The sequence below is a fragment of the Asterias rubens genome, chromosome 4 (assembly GCF_902459465.1).
Source record: "Asterias rubens chromosome 4, eAstRub1.3, whole genome shotgun sequence".
NCBI classification, from domain to species: Eukaryota; Metazoa; Echinodermata; class Asteroidea; order Forcipulatida; family Asteriidae; genus Asterias; species Asterias rubens.
In genome coordinates, this window is record NC_047065.1 from 158,831 (window position 1) to 176,484 (window position 17,654).

Genomic DNA, 17,654 nt, shown 5'->3' on the forward strand with positions numbered 1-17,654 from the left:
AATACACACCTAATATGTTATGTACACATTTAAAAACTTAAACATGCACAAAAATAATCAAGAGAAAAACCCAACAATGCTCCAGATTGCACAGTAGTAGGGTTTTTAAAATGAAGATAATGCTTCCGCCAAAAATACAAATTTGGGTCCAGAATGTTGCACAGTGTTGAACAATCCTTGGTGCAAACCCAGTTCTATCTGCCGCAGTTTTTAATGATAGACTAAAACTTCATTTACTATCCATGTGTGCCAGCCAACACTATCATGGTAACTGTATTGTATAAATTAATGGTCAACTCACTGGACATTGATACCATGGGGGAGGGAAGGGGAGGGATAGGGGAGGGGGGCTTAAAATACCTCACCTGAAACACCAACTTGACATGGATATCTTTAGTTTCCTTCAGCCCCAGTGGAATAAGAGGGACACTCCTCAGGAAAGTATCTGTCTGATAAGCCTCAACTTCACTGTTGATCTCCGCTAGCTCCTCCTTAAGAAGCTGGAGGTTAGAGTTGACGAAGCTAAGCTCCATGGCAACTTGCTCCTTAATCTTCCGATTGCTAGCAGCCCTGTAATGGTAAACAGAATGGGTTAGTTAAAAGTAAACATTTCAAACAGTTAGGCCTAATTGTATACAAAAACAAAAATTGAAAAATAGGACTGGAAACTTTGAAAAGTGGGAGTAAAATAACATGTACAATGTAGGTGAGATTTGCAGTAGCACCATGTAAAAATCTGTTTTTAGTAGTGTCGGTACAACCACTGGTTCTTTTTTTTCCTTCAATGGTGTTAGTCGCCTCAACGGGGGAACTGTAGAGTTCTACTAAAACATTTCAGGGGGCACAAAGGCATTGACCAGTATTGAAGGTATTGCCTCTTTTGCCTAAAATAAATACCAGAGGACAATTTCACAAAAAGCTGTGATTGATCTCAACTACAAATCAAACTTAGTTGCTAAGCAAAGTGTGATGTCATAATACAAATCACTATGGTAATACTGACAAGTCATCTTGAAATATTAATCTTTATGCTTTGTGCAATCAAGCCCAGGTACCACTAAAAACCACAAGGACCACGAGTCGTACAAGAATTCTCTGCCAAATCTGACAGCTGGGTTTTTGCTAATTGTATTTTTTTTTTAAACAAATGACCATTTAACTCTATGGGTGTTTTGCCGTAAGCAACCATTTCTAACACCTTTGCAAGGCTACTATTCAGTAGTGATTATCTTTCAAGAAACTGCTTCCCTCCTCACTCTTTCAAGAAACTGCTTCCCTCCTCACTGGCATTGTGCAATTCAAATGAAATCCATTGCAATTTTTCCAATCCCAATGGGTGAACTGAATAGTCTTAGACTCAGAGGTGATCGTGAAATGTGATTAGATTTTATCAACATCCAGTAGTCTTAGCTCAAGACGTCAGTTCTCAATAGTCAGTTGTGATACTGGTGATACAAAAGATCTAGATCATTTCAAGGGACACCAAGGCATTATGACCAAGGACATTGAGGAAACTGTCTTTATCGCCTTCACAATGTACCAAGCCAGGTACACATGTAATAATAATAATAAAAATAAGACTTGTAATGCGCACATATCCACTCTGCTGGGTGTTCAAGGCGCAGTAAAACCAAAAACAAAAACAAAACACAACACAAAGAAAAAACAGACACAACAAAATTAGTCATTGAAAACCTGTGACATAAGATAAGTTTTGAGAAGAGACTTGAATTTTGCGGTACAAACACAAGATCGAAGATTAAGTGGTAGAGAGTTCCAGATACGGGCGCGGCTGAAGAAAAAGACCTGTCACCCCATAAGTGTCGAGACTTGGGTTCAATGAGGAGAAGCATGGAACTTGATCGAAGATTCCTTGATGGAGTGTAAACTTGAAGCAGTTCAGAAATATAGTGGGGAGCCTTGCCATTTAGAGCTTTGTGGACAATGAGCATCAGCTTGAAGATGATTCGTTGAGAGATACATGTAGGGAGCCAGTGTAGTTGTTTCAGAATGGGGGTGATAGAACAGGATTTTCTAGACAGTGTCACAATGCGGGCAGCAGTATTTTGGAGCCGTTGAAGTTGGGAAATCTGGTTGTTAGGAAGACTGTAGAGAAGAGCATTGCCGTTGTCAAGACGAGAAACTGTAACAAATGCGTGAATGACCTTTTCAGTGGCACTTTTGTCCAAGTACTTGCGAATCTTACCTATATTCCTGATGTGATATGATGATAAACGAACAATATTGTTGATGTGTGTGGCTGAAGTGTCATCGATGAATCAAAAATAACCCCCAAGGTCCGAGCTTTCAGCGAGGGAGCTATCCGAGCATCACCGATGGAGATGCATGGCACTGAAACCTTAGTTAACTGTTGACGTGACCCAAATAAAAGGAACTCTGTCTTATCATCATTTAACTTCAGGAAGTTTTGTTGTGTCCAACGTCGAATCTCTTGGATGCATTTCTCAAGTCTTGCAATAGATGCATTGGCGTTTTCTTGAGAAGATTTAAACGTGATGTATAGCTGAGTGTCGTCTGCGTACACATGGTAATACAGATTAAATTTGAGGATGATGTCACAAATCGGTAAAGTGTACAGCGTAAACCACTGCGGGCCGAGTACCGACCCCTGTGGCACAGAGTAGTTCAAAACAACAGGGTCGGATATCGCAGTGCCAATACATACATATATGCGATTATAGTAATTCATTATAGCGTGTGTACCTTCTTAGGCATGATTGAACTGACTTGACTAGAAGTCAATGTCACATGAAAAACTTAACTATTTATGTATCAATCTCAATTGCAAAGTGTAAAGCCACAATACACATCACTATGGTGATATTGACACCTCATCTTAGGATGAATCTTAGTGCTTTGTGAATTCGAGCCCTGCTCTCACTAACATCTTAGGAATCCTGCACCGTTTTATTAGCATTTTCTTTTTTTGCTCCCAAGGCTGGATGCAGTCAGGAGAAAAAAAACCAAGAGGCACAAATTCATGCATCCAATTTTCAATGCTGCTTTAATTTGTTGCCAGTTGCCACATATGATAATAATAATTATAACCTGCCAGCTTTTGTCTCGAGAGACATTTGTGGTGAGGCGACACATCATGACAAAATTAAGTGAGACATGAGAGATGCTTGGTACAAAGCCAGTGATGGAGAAAGTTTAATTTGTTGCCAGAAATTGCTCTCCAGAGCAAAGGTTTTGTTTAATTTAAAAAATGCAAAGAAGATGTTTGCTTTTGAATCCGATCTACATGTAGAGTAGAGTAATTGTAGGAAAGAAATGACAAGGAGTAACTCTAATATATATGCAGATGTACAGTATACATGTATACTTGAACTTGTAGATGCAGACAAAGTGTTAGCAAGAGGGGTGTCTCTTATGGGTGTATTTTGGAAACCCTGTTTTAAATTTGGACACCCTGTTATGTTTGTCTAGGTGAATGTATAATTTGTAAGTGAACCATTTGAACACCAAGATTTTTAAGCAAGTTTCAATGAAATTTGACACCCTTTTGCCAAATCCAAAATGAGAGCCTTTTGCATTAGTGTGCATTTGTGCGTCTGCCTCCAAGGTGCACAACTATTGTATAAGGCCAATAGGGTCAGTACATGCCATAGCATATTATGTACTTCCAAAACTAAAACCAGGAAAAAGCTCATTCTGTTCTTAGAAGGGATAGTATTTATAATTTTGATTCAAGATTTTATTGTTTATGAGTCTTCTTTTGGATCTTGAACGGAAAGTGAATAAATTGTAAATCTTTGCATGTTAATATCCTGTACATGAAGGCCTACAATTCTATGTGCTATTTGAAGTACATATTATGCTACAAGAACTCCATTTTATGGTTCTGGTTCACAAACGCCCACTTGTGAGTCCACAACCTTCAAACTACAATGCATACATTGCACAATCGTTCACGATCTAAAGCACTTTGGTCCCAACAACATTTTTTCCATACACACTGCATGAATTCACAAAGTTCATATCTAATAGAATTGCCCAAACTATAAATCAATTTTACATTGGAGGGAATAGGTTGCCTTCATGGTTCATCACACCTGGTTCACTGATGGGGAAAAATTCAACAATAGTATCCTGTGAAAGACTGGTATTACATGTAAATCAGGAAAGAATGGAACAATTGAATTGTTATGATAGTCATGTCTGGTGTGCTATAAGGAAAACACCGCGGCACCAACACAGATTGGGAGGCTAACCTCTTGCAGTACACTTGAATTATATTCTCATCTGGTCATGTTGAAGTTTGAATTGTTCACCCTAACTGAACTCTGAGTAATTATAGACACCAATTATAATGCTGGTGTGCCTGATCTCAGGAAATCAAACAAGCCCTTTCATCATGTTAGAAATAGGTTCATTTGTGTTTGTGTTGTTACATACATCTTTGTAGCCAACACACATAAAAATGATTTTAAAAATCTAAATATCCAGAAAGACAAACCATGAAAACTAAAATAATTATCCAATGTTTAAAAATAAAGTAACCATTTGAAGTAATATCTGCAACCAGATTTTTCCATTTATTTAGAATGCAAGGTCATGACATTGTATTCAAGCAGGATAAAACAATTTGAAAAAATATTTTGATAAGCAAACCCCACAGGAAAACACAAAATTCTAAGGATACACCTAAACGACTTTAATTACAAAATAAAGCGTAGCATTGTTTTGTTATTGTTTGTATTTATCCACATGGTTATAACTGATGACATCACAACAACAAACCATCATGGTCCTCTCAATATAACTGATGAAATTCATATCAGCTGAGACTACAAATGTTTTCACACTAACGACCTTCATTGGTGTTGGACAACTACAGTCCATAGGCATATTGCAATGCATTAAGAATTGACAGTGAAGGATGGACAAATGTCACATGCCTCAGTGAACCACAGACCATGCAAACTGTCACCACTGGGCAGGGCCTACAATCTATGAATATGCTGACAAATATTTGTCAGCTATGTAGGCAGAGGAAACAAAAGCAAATATTCTGGGGGTCAAAAGAGAACCGTTTTTAGCCACATGAGGTGAAATAGTTTACATATTGGGAAAAGGATAGGTTATCCCGTTTCCAAGAAGTGGGTTGGGGGCAGCAATTAACTGACCTGAAATAATGACCTTTCAATGTTCGACAACCCCAACCCACCATTTTCACAACCTGCCGTAATAACAACAGGTGGGTGAATACATGCGGGCATAAAATAATCAGCCAGTAAAACAAATGCGCTCATTGATTACTAACCAACTGTAAATGATTTATGCGTCTACCCTGTCAAAACATGACGCAGGGTTCGAACTATCCACAACAGTTTGCTATGGTTTTGCCAATTTCCCTGTTCAACTGAGTGCCTTTTAAACAGTTCCAATAAGTTTTGACACACATTTTTTGTACAATAAGTGTTACGTGCAGTTTTACACCCAAAATCAAGAGCACTTGGCAGATAAATGTACAGATGCCCCATGCATTGTTGGTGCAAGGCGTCAATATGTTTACTCGCATTATAAAGATGTTCTTTACAATATTACTATTGGTTTTTTTTTAATTGAAATTTATTTTGACTTTTTGACAATAAAACAACAAACAGGCAATCAAAAACAGATTAAACTGTAATTTTGATGCAAGGAAATTTGCTGTTGAAAACACCCTGATAACAGTTCACAGTGAACAGTACGACATCATACAATGAGGCAGGTTTATACTGTATGCTACTTCAGTCTAAAAATTAGATTTAAAGTGCTATCAGAAGATTACATTTTTATTGTAAATAGAGTAGTACTTCAATTGTGTAATGTAATTCAAGAATTGACCAAGAAACCAAAGGATTAATTGTTCAAGATTAAAATAACAAAGATTGATGAGTGACCTACATTCCAAAATGTCTCTGGAATCAAATTCCTTATATGGAGTGAGTAATACCACTATTGTATCGATCTCACATTTTAATGTGACCACATCCACACTGGCTGTGTGCAAGTGGCAGTTGAGATTATTTATGAAGGGCCAGACTCTTATGACTGATGACACACCCTCCTTCCAGACATAAATTGGGCAATTTGGATTTGACCTGAAATGTACATTTGGTGACTCACGATACACAGCATGGAATTTCAGTACACTTTGTACCACAACTTACAATATCAGGGTAAATTGCATTTCTTGGTACCATTATCATAGAGATCCACACACAATGTACACTAGCCTAACACAACTAACTGAAAAGCTCAACAAAGTATGAATCAGGGTAAATTGCATTTCTTGGTGTTTGTGTTTCAGTCAATAATTTCAAATTCATTGCAATTATTAGCTTTTTCTGAAGGCCCAATGCTTCATTTTGTAAGGGCAAGGACATCAAGAAATGTTTGCCTTGGTACATGTGGTAATGGCAGGGCACCTCTAGTGAGGAAATTGCAAACTTCCCATGGAACATTTCAAGGAGCACCAAGGCAATGACTACATGTACAGTACGTGTAGGGGCAAAGGAGGCAACTGTCTACATTCAGTTACCTCCATGAAGTATCAGGGAAGTTATGGGAAAAGGAACTCAAATGCTAGTTTTACACTTACAGTCAGCTGAGGACCATTTGACATTCTCTCAAGTGGTTTAAAGTAGGATTAGTTTGCATACTGAAGATGAACAGCTGCCAATGAAAATGTCCATATTTCATATATAAAACATGGACAATCATGAAAGGTGAAAAAGCTGGCAGACAAACAACAGGTCCTGCTGGCTAGTCACTAAATAAAGGAATGAATGTGTGGTGAAGAGGTTTTCACCTAGTGGTTTAATCCCAACGAGGCCTGGTTTTTTATAATTTTACCGGGACGAAGTCGAGGTAAATTATCAAGAACTAGGCCTCGGCGGGTTTAAACCACTAGTTGAAAACCGATTCAACACACTTTGATTCCATTCATAAATACCATTTCGGTCAAAAAACATCAACAGCTGTTGGTCAAAAATAAAAACAATTGCAAAACTTTTAACACAACGCCCCTCGCGCTATGAAATGGTAAGGCCCTCGGGTAAACAACTCCTTAAGGGAATGCTGTGCGCATTGCGCGTATCGCGTGACGTGGCACAACTGTTTCAGTCGTTGCTCTCGACCAATAGGAATGAAAAAAACTGTCTTATAATCACAGGTGCAAGCTCGCGTGTCACGCCCATGTTTCAACACTTTTTACTGGTCATAAACAAAGGTTTATACCCACGTGCGCTCTCCACCAATAGGAATAGCGAAATTGTCTGAGGTATTTATAAATAAGACATTTTAAAACACTGACAGGCAAACCCTTTTAAAGGTTTGACCCTGTGTCAATAAGCACTGTCATGACTGTTTGCATTAGGTCCTAACCTTGGCAGGACTGTTTCATTCCATCACAATCTGAAACCGGACTATAGATCTAGGATAGCTTAGGATGGTAATGGGTAAATGGAATGGGCCATCAAAGTATTGACAATAGTAATGATTGCTTCTAGGTAATTACCGAGAACTATTTGAGTCCATTACTTTTCCTGAGTCCAAACAGTTACCAAGCTCCTTGTAAAACCAGTACAGCGTTTGTTATTTGAATTTATAAAATAGGCCTTTAAATCATAGTTGGATGTTATTTTGAGGGTTTTTTCCACACTTTTCTAATTTCTGCTTAGCATTCTTAGTTGTATAGCAAGCTGTCACTAGAAGTGGTTACTAATGATTTCATAACCGAAAAACCCCGTTATTGTCAATTACGCATTATAAGAACTGATGTTATTTTTATTATTATTATTATGGTGTTGGACTATTTTGTCAGAGTTAGGAAGAATCCTAGTAAGTCTCTCAAGCGAGTCGGGAGATATTAACCATGACTGTCACATTCTAGTCTGTGATTATTTATTACATAAATACTTTCATTGGTACATTCAGCGGACTCAATTAAGTCAACAGAACAATCAAATGGACGTCGACCGCTTCGTTTACAGGAAACAAGTGGCAGCCTTGGTTACCATGGCAATGGACACAAGGAATCAGTAGGTGGGATTTTTTCTTATTTCTTCAAGTACAAAATAAAATTGTTGTCATGACTTTGTGACTATCCATTTCCAAAACCATTTGCAGCCAATTATTATGTACTGAAAGCCAGTCCAGCCTTCGAGACAGACTCTGCTTTGGTCAAAACGTCAGGCCATTCACTATTTTTTGTATTTAAACCATCTAGGTCATTTGGGTTGGTATATATATGTAAGCAGTTTGCAACAGCTAAATATCTAATGTCTCAAGAAAACAAATAACCTGGACCCACCATTTGAAAGTTTGATAGCATCTACAGTGGTTTTTTATAGTTTAACTGCAGGGGGGGGGGTGTTGTGAATAATGCAGCTAGCTCTGTGAACAGCATCATGTTGTGCCACTAGATGTACAATGCCTGCACTAACTATAAGTAGGTACTAGATGTACAATGCCTGCACTAACTATAAGTAGGTACTAGATGTACAATGCCTGCACTAACTATAAGTAGGTACTAGATGTACAATGCCTGCACTAACTATAAGTAGGTACTAGATGTACAATGCCTGCACTAACTATAAGTAGGTACTAGATGTACAATGCCTGCACTAACTATAAGTAGGTACTAGATGTACAATGCCTGCACTAACTATAAGTAGGTACTAGATGTACAATGCCTGCACTAACTATAAGTAGGTACTAGATGTACAATGCCTGCACTAACTATAAGTAGGTACTAGATGTACAATGCCTGCACTAACTATAAGTAGGTACTAGATGTACAATGCCTGCACTAACTATAAGTAGGTACTAGATGTACAATGCCTGCACTAACTATAAGTAGGTAATGGGATTGTGCCTTTGATATAGAATGGAATTTGACACAAAATTGGATTATTTCATGGCAAAGTTATTTGGCCATTGTAAATTTGTCCTTTGATAAAATATAGGCAGTGGCAGGCATTTTGAACTATTTTACCAATTATACTTTTTTTATCAAGTCTTGTACTCCATCTGAATGCAGGCAGCACAATAATTTCAAACATGGAGATATGGTCAATACATGTCTCTCCATTGCCCGCCTATCCAACAGTCATAGCACATTTTATATATAACTTTTAATTGGTTGAGAAATGACGGCGTGGGGGTGCATTTCACTTATCTGGTGGCTAAGTTACGACCCTTCATCATAAACATTTATGACATACGGGTTGACTTCCAAGTGTTAAGACATTCCAGTGCACTTGGCACAGTGCCAAACAGCGCTATCCTAAGATTAATGGGTGTCATGTGCAGATCACCCACACTACAACAACATGATCATGTTTCTTAATGTTAAACATTGTTTTCTTGGTTGCTGCTTTAGTACTAGCTATCCCTTGATTGCATTTGTACACTTTCCATACCAGATACCAGCATGAAAGTATTACACAGTAGAAACACTATATTCAGATTTGTATAAATGTGCCCTGTACAGAGATCATGTACATTTAGGGCCCTTTTACAAACTGTGACCTCGGCTTCTTCAGCTTCAGCATTATTGATAATTTTTTGAAAATGTTGGACATAAGCTTTCAAACAAGCAAACAGTACCTAAGCCGACGCCGAAGCTGTTGTTTTGCAAATGGCTAAAGTGCAATATATCCATTAGTTGTATTTCTTGCAGACAGTGTAGCTGCTAGTACATGTACATCAAATCACTTTCCATCATTGTCAATTAGTTGTAAAAAAAAATCAATACTAGAAATTCCAATAATTGGCATTTTGCCATGTGGCAAGGTACAAGTTTGATTTCGTGTTGGATGCTTTTTTAAGCCTTAAATATAAAAACCAATCATTGATAATGATACCAATGTCAACAGCTGCTCAAAACCCCAATACTATACGTAAACTCTTCACAAATTTTGCAGTCTGCGTCTACATGAAATGAAATGTTACTCCATCATTCAATGTACATGTATGGAGACTGTATACAAACCTATAGGTGCATTCATCAAGAGTTTTTGAATGAGTAAATTTACTACATGTACATCGTGTATGTACCATCCTCATTGTGTTAAAAATCAATGGTATAAGTTTTTAGTTTCGTCAGGGAATTTGTGCAATCTCATGTTATGTGCATTTCTGCTTATTTTAATTGAGGCAATCAGAATAGGCAATGAGGTTATTTTGACAGTATTTCGAATGCAAAATAATCTCTGGAAGAACTGATACTGGTGTGAGCTTCAGTCAGCTTTCTTCAGATTGAAACTTTAAAAGGTGCCTCTGCTCATTGGCAATCTCTTAATTTGTCTTTCAAGTTACAGTAGGGTTTATTGTTAATGGCAGTTCGTTAAGAAATGCCATGCACAGTAATGTCACTGGCATGGAGAGGGGGGGGTTCTTGGAGAGGGTGTTGGGTTAGAGTTGTAACTACATGTAACAAGTACCTAGAATCAGTAACAATTACTTTTTACTGGTTCTTATTACTAGGCAGTTTCAGTGAAATTTAATCTCTGACAAGATGTGGTCTGTGAAGGTGTATTCTAAGGAGTAAAAATCAATTTAAAATTTTGAAATCGGATGTTTGGTTGCAGAGATATACCGTTTTTAATGAGCGTGGATCGTGCAAAAACGTACTTGTGTTCAGGTTCAATTGTTATGTTTTTATGCCAAGTTTAATGCACAGCCTATGGCAATAGAGGGTGCACTATATGACGAGCGCCCTCTACTAATAGACCTTTTCGCAAATACTGGGGCGCGCGCGTAAAGCTTGGAATTAGGTGCATTGTGGTCTAGCTGGTATCCAAATTTGATTCATATCTATCCCACAATGCACCTCATTCAACAGTCTGCGCTTGCGCATTGGTTGCGATAAGGTCTATGGGGAGGTTTACAGCAGACTGTGCTGCACGGCGCTAGTACGATTTTTATCAACGGCAATCAGTGATATTTTGTGAATCAAACTGAGGAGCGGCAACGTGGTGGAAATTGTTAACTATAAAAATTAAACATGTGTTAAGTTTTGCAGGTGTTTGTGTGAATATTCTTGATTAATTATGTCAACAAATAGCATTATTAAATTAACCAGAATGGAATAAAATTGAAGAGTTTATGACTGGAATGTTTTCTTTAATTTAAGATCAGTTGATCCTTTTAGTAATAATTGTAGTATTAATACAGTAAACATTTAGAACAATCTTTAAAAAAGTTGAGGATGAAGGCATTGGTACACATCAACTATTGTTGTTATATTTACAAAGACACTTTCTTAAAACTAGTGGCTACAATAAATACAATAATTTTTTTGTTCTACTTTCGTTTCAATTAGTAGGCCTTAAAAAATAGATAATAAATACTAGTTTCTTTTGACTCGAGATGAGCAGTCTGTTATTATCAATTCAGAACGTGGAAATTACCAAAAACAAGATCGGGCAGCTTTCCTCCAACCAAGACGAAACATAATTAGAGCCCCGGCCTATTCAACTTAGTGTAACACGCGCCCTCTTGTGGTGGCACATAACGGAAACACGAAGATGTACGAAGTACATGTACATTCGTGCGTATTTAGTACAACTTTGCAAGAAATGGTTGAACAAAACTTCTTGGAGGTAGAAGAATACATAATCAAATTACACAAAATTTTCACAAGTTAATCTTATAAGTATGGGAATTAGCACTGACAAAGTCGCATTCAATTTTGATGATGATCTCTGGAAGAAATCTTGATTCAAAAAACGGAAAACGCTAACGAAAATAGGTTTTCATGGTAAAAGCTATGCAACTAGATGTACCATGTGCGGAATTTTATCGGCTACACGATGATGTAATCGTTATCTCATTTTGGTTAAACATGTGCTCCCTCATCGCAAAAAAACATCTTTGGGCTTCTTCGGCGCTTTCCGAAGAATTCCGAAATCCGTTGTCCACGGGGTTCAAAGGTGACGTCATGCACAAATGAATGGGCGCTGCACGCGAGGTCAAGCACCCGGTTTCTGTCGTTGCTCTCTGTTTTTTACAATATCTCCGAAACTATTCATCCGATTTCAAAAATTTTTGAAATGTAAGCACGAGGAGAGAATGCTCCTGCCTGCTGAAATGTAAGCACGAGGAGAGAATGCTCCTGCCTGCTGTCAAGTCTCATAGTTGTGAGTTGTACAAAATGTGAGTTATGATTTAATACATTTCGTTCTTTTTTTTCAGGGCTGTGTGTGTGTGTGTTGGTACACGTGAAATCAACTTGATGAAACTGCCTATTATTACATTACTTATCGTGTATCAACTTACTTGAAGAGGTTTTCAGCACCAGCTCTCATTCTCATCTCTTTGTTGATTTGGCCATTGAGCTTCTGTCTCCTGCTTTGTAGTCTCCCTCTCACCGTCTGCGATAAGGGATCGCATCCCTGAGGAGGCAACAAGAGGAAATACAAGACGGGTTTCAATTATAAGAAGTTTCTTCAACTGTCTAAACATGAATAATTTATAGAAATCGACTGTATCTCTCACAATGTTGTGGTTTGTTTCATTGTCCATTGTCGGGTCTGGAATTTCATCTTTTTTGAGAGGGTAAGGGCAAAGGCCCATTTTGTTTTGCAAAGGTCACTTCCATAAGAAAACCAATGGATGGAAACAAGTCTGGTTCATACTTTGTGTTAGTTGCAAAATCATAGAAAATTGTATGTCATTGAAAATTAATCGTTGATCAAAAACAAGTCCTCTCTTCTTACTAGCTTTATAAGTTGTGCCTCTTTTTTAATGAAAGTTTTCTTGTACAGTGTGGCCAGATAATATTTGTTGCATTTTGTGCACTCAAAGTAAAAAAGTGTTAGATAAGATCAGATTAGATTGCTTCAGTCCTCAACTCAGCTTGACATGATGCCATGACAACAATCTTGAGCTGTGACTCAAATAATGCAAAGGACTATAATAATATATAATTAACTTGACTTGGCATTATCTTTATAGACTGGCTTTTTAAAGTTCATATTTGCTTGTTTGCCTTTTTTGTTCCTTGATTTGTTTCATGTTCTATGCTTTTTAATTATTTTTATAATTGTTCAAATTTTTCCACCCCCTGCAGTTTTGCTCTTAGATAGAGTTACTTGCCTGTTTACAATGTCATTTCATATGTGTCCCCTCATCGGAATTTTGTTGTATTGCTCTTAAACCATTTTGATGTATAGACTTGCTTTTTTAACGTATATCATTTTATGTGTGTTTATCTGTGTATGTCTATGCTTGTTTGCCTTTTTAAATTGTTTAGTGATTTGTATTATCTTCTGTGCTTTTTTATATGCCCTCTCTTGCCTTAATGTATTTTTAGGGTTTTAGAAGACATACGCCTTTTGGCGACAGTTATTTTTTTAACTTTTATGCTCTCCTGGGCACCCCACTGTTGTTTTACTTTGTTTTCTTAAATATTTTTAATGTATGTATATGTGCTTGTAAATGTGATTGCCCAAATAAATATTATTATTATTATTATTATTATTATTATTATTATTATTATTATAAACAGGAAATGAAATTACAGTCAGCGAGTTGTCTTGTCTTGTTGTAGGTACAGCTTGACATTGTATTCCCTTGATGGTTTTAAACCAACAGCTGTGACACACAGTGAGCAGGTTCAATTTGACATCAAATGTGTGTGTGGTATCATGTTTTGTAATGTACATTTTGAGATATAATTCCAAACCAAACCAAACACAATTTAACGCTCCCAGTTTAAAGTATTGAAGGTAGGTAGAAGACTTGATTTCTTTAACAATACGCACATTATTATAAACGAAGTAACTGATCAAACCACTTCCATTGAAGATGTACAATGCGTCATCCATCAATTTGCATGCAAATCACTCCCAGTGTGACAGACGGAAATCAGAAGTAACAATTGAAACTTAAATGATTTCCTTTCTGCCTTAAACAATTTCCTCTTTGAAACCACCTGCTCCCCATTTGGATGTTACTTCATAACAATGTCATTACAGACTCAGATGCTTAATTCCTACATGTGTTAGGATCAGACACTTTTTCAATATTCTCCCAACAGAAATGCAAGTTAAAACTCCAGAGGAGAACCAGTCAGAATTCTATCCCAGTGGTCCAGATGGCTAGTTCAGTATTGAAATAGGGACACGAGCAAAAGCTGACAGACCAGTGAAATCAAAGGTTACTACAAGTCCAGCTGGCTAGTCAATGACAACGTTAGGACAAACTCTAACGTTATTCCTATTGGAGGTAGGCCTACTGTTTGCCTACATGTATTGTTTTTGTAAATGTAATGGCAACCACAGGGCATCTAACTCAGGGAATTTTAACTTTCTACTGACGTCTGTATTGTCAGAGCATTTTAAGGGGCACCAGGGCGATGACCAGTGACATTTGGACAATTGCTTGGTAAACTATCAGGCATAACCATGATGTTTTAACTGACATTTAAGGTCTATAGTTCTCAAGGCAACTTGGAATAGTTTGACCTTGAAATTTTATCATGTCATTCAATTACTCAAATATAAATAAACCCACATTTTATTATGATTTAGTACAAGTATCCAACTGCCAACCTGAATTGATCTATTATTAGCATATTGTTTACCTGTAAACTTGACACATAAAAACAAGGTCAAAGTAAAATAGTTGATAATGAAATAATCTCTAACCTCTGGGCTTGTACTAAACCATGTAAACATTTGACACTTATTGGCATAATCCTTGAGACTCCATGGTTACACTAACAGTTATATAGGTCAGGGATACATTAGAGAAAGTAGATTAAACACTTTCAACCTAGTACATGTAGGTTTTGTTTATAAATGTAAGTATGTAAGTATTGTTTTTTCAAAAAGCACAGAGAGCAGTAAGCACTTAACTCAAGAATGTGCTCTGGGTGTAATTTGGTGAACCTTTATGAGCTGACAATCGCTCAAAACACATTGTCGGCGCCATGATGTTTACAGATGCGTATGATAACGAGCCCTGATGTGATTTGCTGGGACAGCCGCATTACTTATAAATAGTCTTTTTCGCGTCGCTGTAGCGCGCTGTTTAGTAAATCGCTTTTAACAGAGACTCTCATCGCGCTTGCATACTCCTAGTCCTAGAACTATGAGGTTCATTCCGCTATCATCTCGGGTCTATCATGGAATGAACTTCATTGTTCTAGGAGTAGCGCTCACACATCATGGCTCCGGCGATGTTTCCTGCTCCAAAGAAATAACACCAAAACAATCGCGCATATTTTCAAGTTCAATGTGACCACAAGTGAACGCCGAGGAAAAATCTTGGGATAAAAACACAGGTGTTGTTTAGGCATAGGTCCAAGAGAAGCGAAGGGAGTCTAGCATATCGACAATTGATTCTAATGTTCTAATAGGGATAAAACAGAAAAGATTTCCGAACCCTGCCACCAACTTTGTTACTGATTTTTACCAAAATAAAAAAGGAATATCTCACTCATTCTCATTTAAAAAGACAACAACATAGGAACAATTTAAAGAATAAAGTAGTACCCGGTCAAGGGTAGGTAACAAAACAGTAAAAAAAGAAAAACTTTTGTTTTCAATCAAGATTTTAAACACAAAAAAACTAACCAGGTTTTTAGGCCTATTATATATTCAAAACTAAGGAATCAGTCACTGAATCGCACAGCAGTGAGTGTGCACCATTATTATTTATCAACCATACTTTCAATTTCATAGACTGCTAATTGCTGGAAAAATACAATGCTACGACTATCAATAGGGAAAAGTTTCCGTATGGAGCCACCACTTTTTCATTCGATATGAAATAATATAGTATCTAATTTACTTCAATGAGATATCCTTTTTTGTAAAAATTAGTGAAAAAGTGGTGGCGCCATACGGAATGTTATCCGTCAAGAGTTATTAGTTATCATAAACAAAACCATGCTTTAACTATAACACTAAACCATGTAAACAGTGAATACCTTTCGACGCGGACCGGTGTCTTTTTCCGACACACCCTTCTCCTGCATAGCGACAACTGTCCCCCCGCCGTCCGCCAGAGTAAAATTCCCCGGTGTTTCCGACACGATGAAATAGAAGACTCTCGTCGAATCGACGACGATAGACACACAGAAACGGAAAGAAGACCACACTTGTCACTCCAACATTATCTCAGGAGAATGAAATCTGCGGGTGCCTTTTTGTAATTCAATGATAACATGGAGCCGAAACGGCACGTCAACGAAGAAGTGAAGTACGTCAACAACAACTGGTTGTAAATTGCACGCACTACGACTGCGTACGCAAAACCGCATCAAACACCTGTTTCAATTTTTAGTATGGGAAATTATACGAGATTTTCGCTGGTGTCCTTTTAGAACATCATTTACGTTTAAAACCAAGTACCACTGATCTTCTCATCACTCTTCTTCTAGTGCAAACTGGTTCAAATTTCTTGACAGGATTTTTCTGTCACTTTTTATGTCTTTCTAGGAAACCAACAAACAGTGTTATTGAAATAATAAAGCACATGGGATGCTTAAGTTGAATCATAATGTTGTAATGTCTCTTCTGTAAACATTGCATATTTATTTGTCTAGTGGGGGTGGAGCGTGGATGTTGGGTTCAAAGTCCAGGCACGCTGCCTCATGATAAACATGAGTGTGGTTGCTAGCTACTGATGTCAACAGCTTTACCTGACTCATGCACCCCACCCACCCTTAATTCTTTGGTTCTCTCATTTGTGTTTCATTTGAAATAAGTTGACGGTACCGTATAACAGACATAACACAGGTTCAACTGGGTTTCAAGAACAAAAGTACCAACCACAAAAAAGTACTTGCGCCTATATATTATTAAAGCCATAACTAAGGCTCTAGGTGGAAAAGGCTTCCATGCTGATTAAAGAGAGTACTGACTCACTTTTAAAAAAGCAAGACAAGTTTGACTCCTTCAGTTCAAATGATCAAACTGATAAAAGCAAGCAGTTGTTTTAGTCAACATGATGACTTCATAAACCTCAATGACACTTGAACCTGAGATGTATGTCATAGACCGAACCTTTCATAAAACTTCGTGCAAGAGGGCGCTCTTTATGAAGCGGGTGAGCCTGACATTTCCTTATTTGAATCAGTCTAGAACAATGCATTTTCCAGCATTTTAAAAAGCACTACTATACATTGGTAATTTTGATGTACAGAACATCAGGCGTTCGGGGCGGGGCGCGCGTGGGTGTGGAGAGAGGCGGTGTGAGTGGTGGGCATCAAAACTCACAAGAACAGGAAGAAACTATCCCATTGTGAAACATGATTTAACTTCCCATCGATGCTGCAGCTGCAGTTCCTACACAGTTCTGCAAACCCCAGCAACATGAAATGATTTGCCGGGCTATTTTGTAAAAAAAATACTGCTTAGCAAAATGTCCCCCTACCTCAGTAAATAATGATAGAAACAAGTGGTGCACCAATCGCAACAGTTTATGAACTGTAATCAGTCCGATGCAGAGCAGATTGACTGATGCTACCGTTCTCGTTGGCGAGTGGATATCGGAACACCGTGTTGACGGTCGATCATTGATAAATTAACTCCAGAACAAATTGGGGAATGTGTTTCTAATTAATTTTGTTTAGATGGAGTTTTGTGTGGAGCAGCAGAACCCTTATGGAAAAGGCAGAAATTTTTTCT

General features: G+C 37.6%; 1 protein-coding gene across 1 annotated transcript in view; it reads right to left on the reverse strand.

Moving 5' to 3' along the window:
• LOC117289056 (rhophilin-1-like) overlaps positions 1-16,251 on the reverse strand; it is a 27,364-nt gene extending 11,113 nt beyond the window's left edge. Inside the window, exons 1-3 of the mRNA XM_033769985.1 lie at positions 15,953-16,251; positions 12,295-12,410; positions 366-570 (exon numbers count right to left, since the gene is read on the reverse strand). Of these exons, the coding sequence (XP_033625876.1) occupies positions 366-570; positions 12,295-12,410; positions 15,953-16,000 (369 nt within the window). The 5' untranslated portion in view covers positions 16,001-16,251. The remainder of the gene's footprint in view (positions 1-365; positions 571-12,294; positions 12,411-15,952) is intronic.
• Between the last annotated feature and the right edge of the window lie 1,403 nt (positions 16,252-17,654).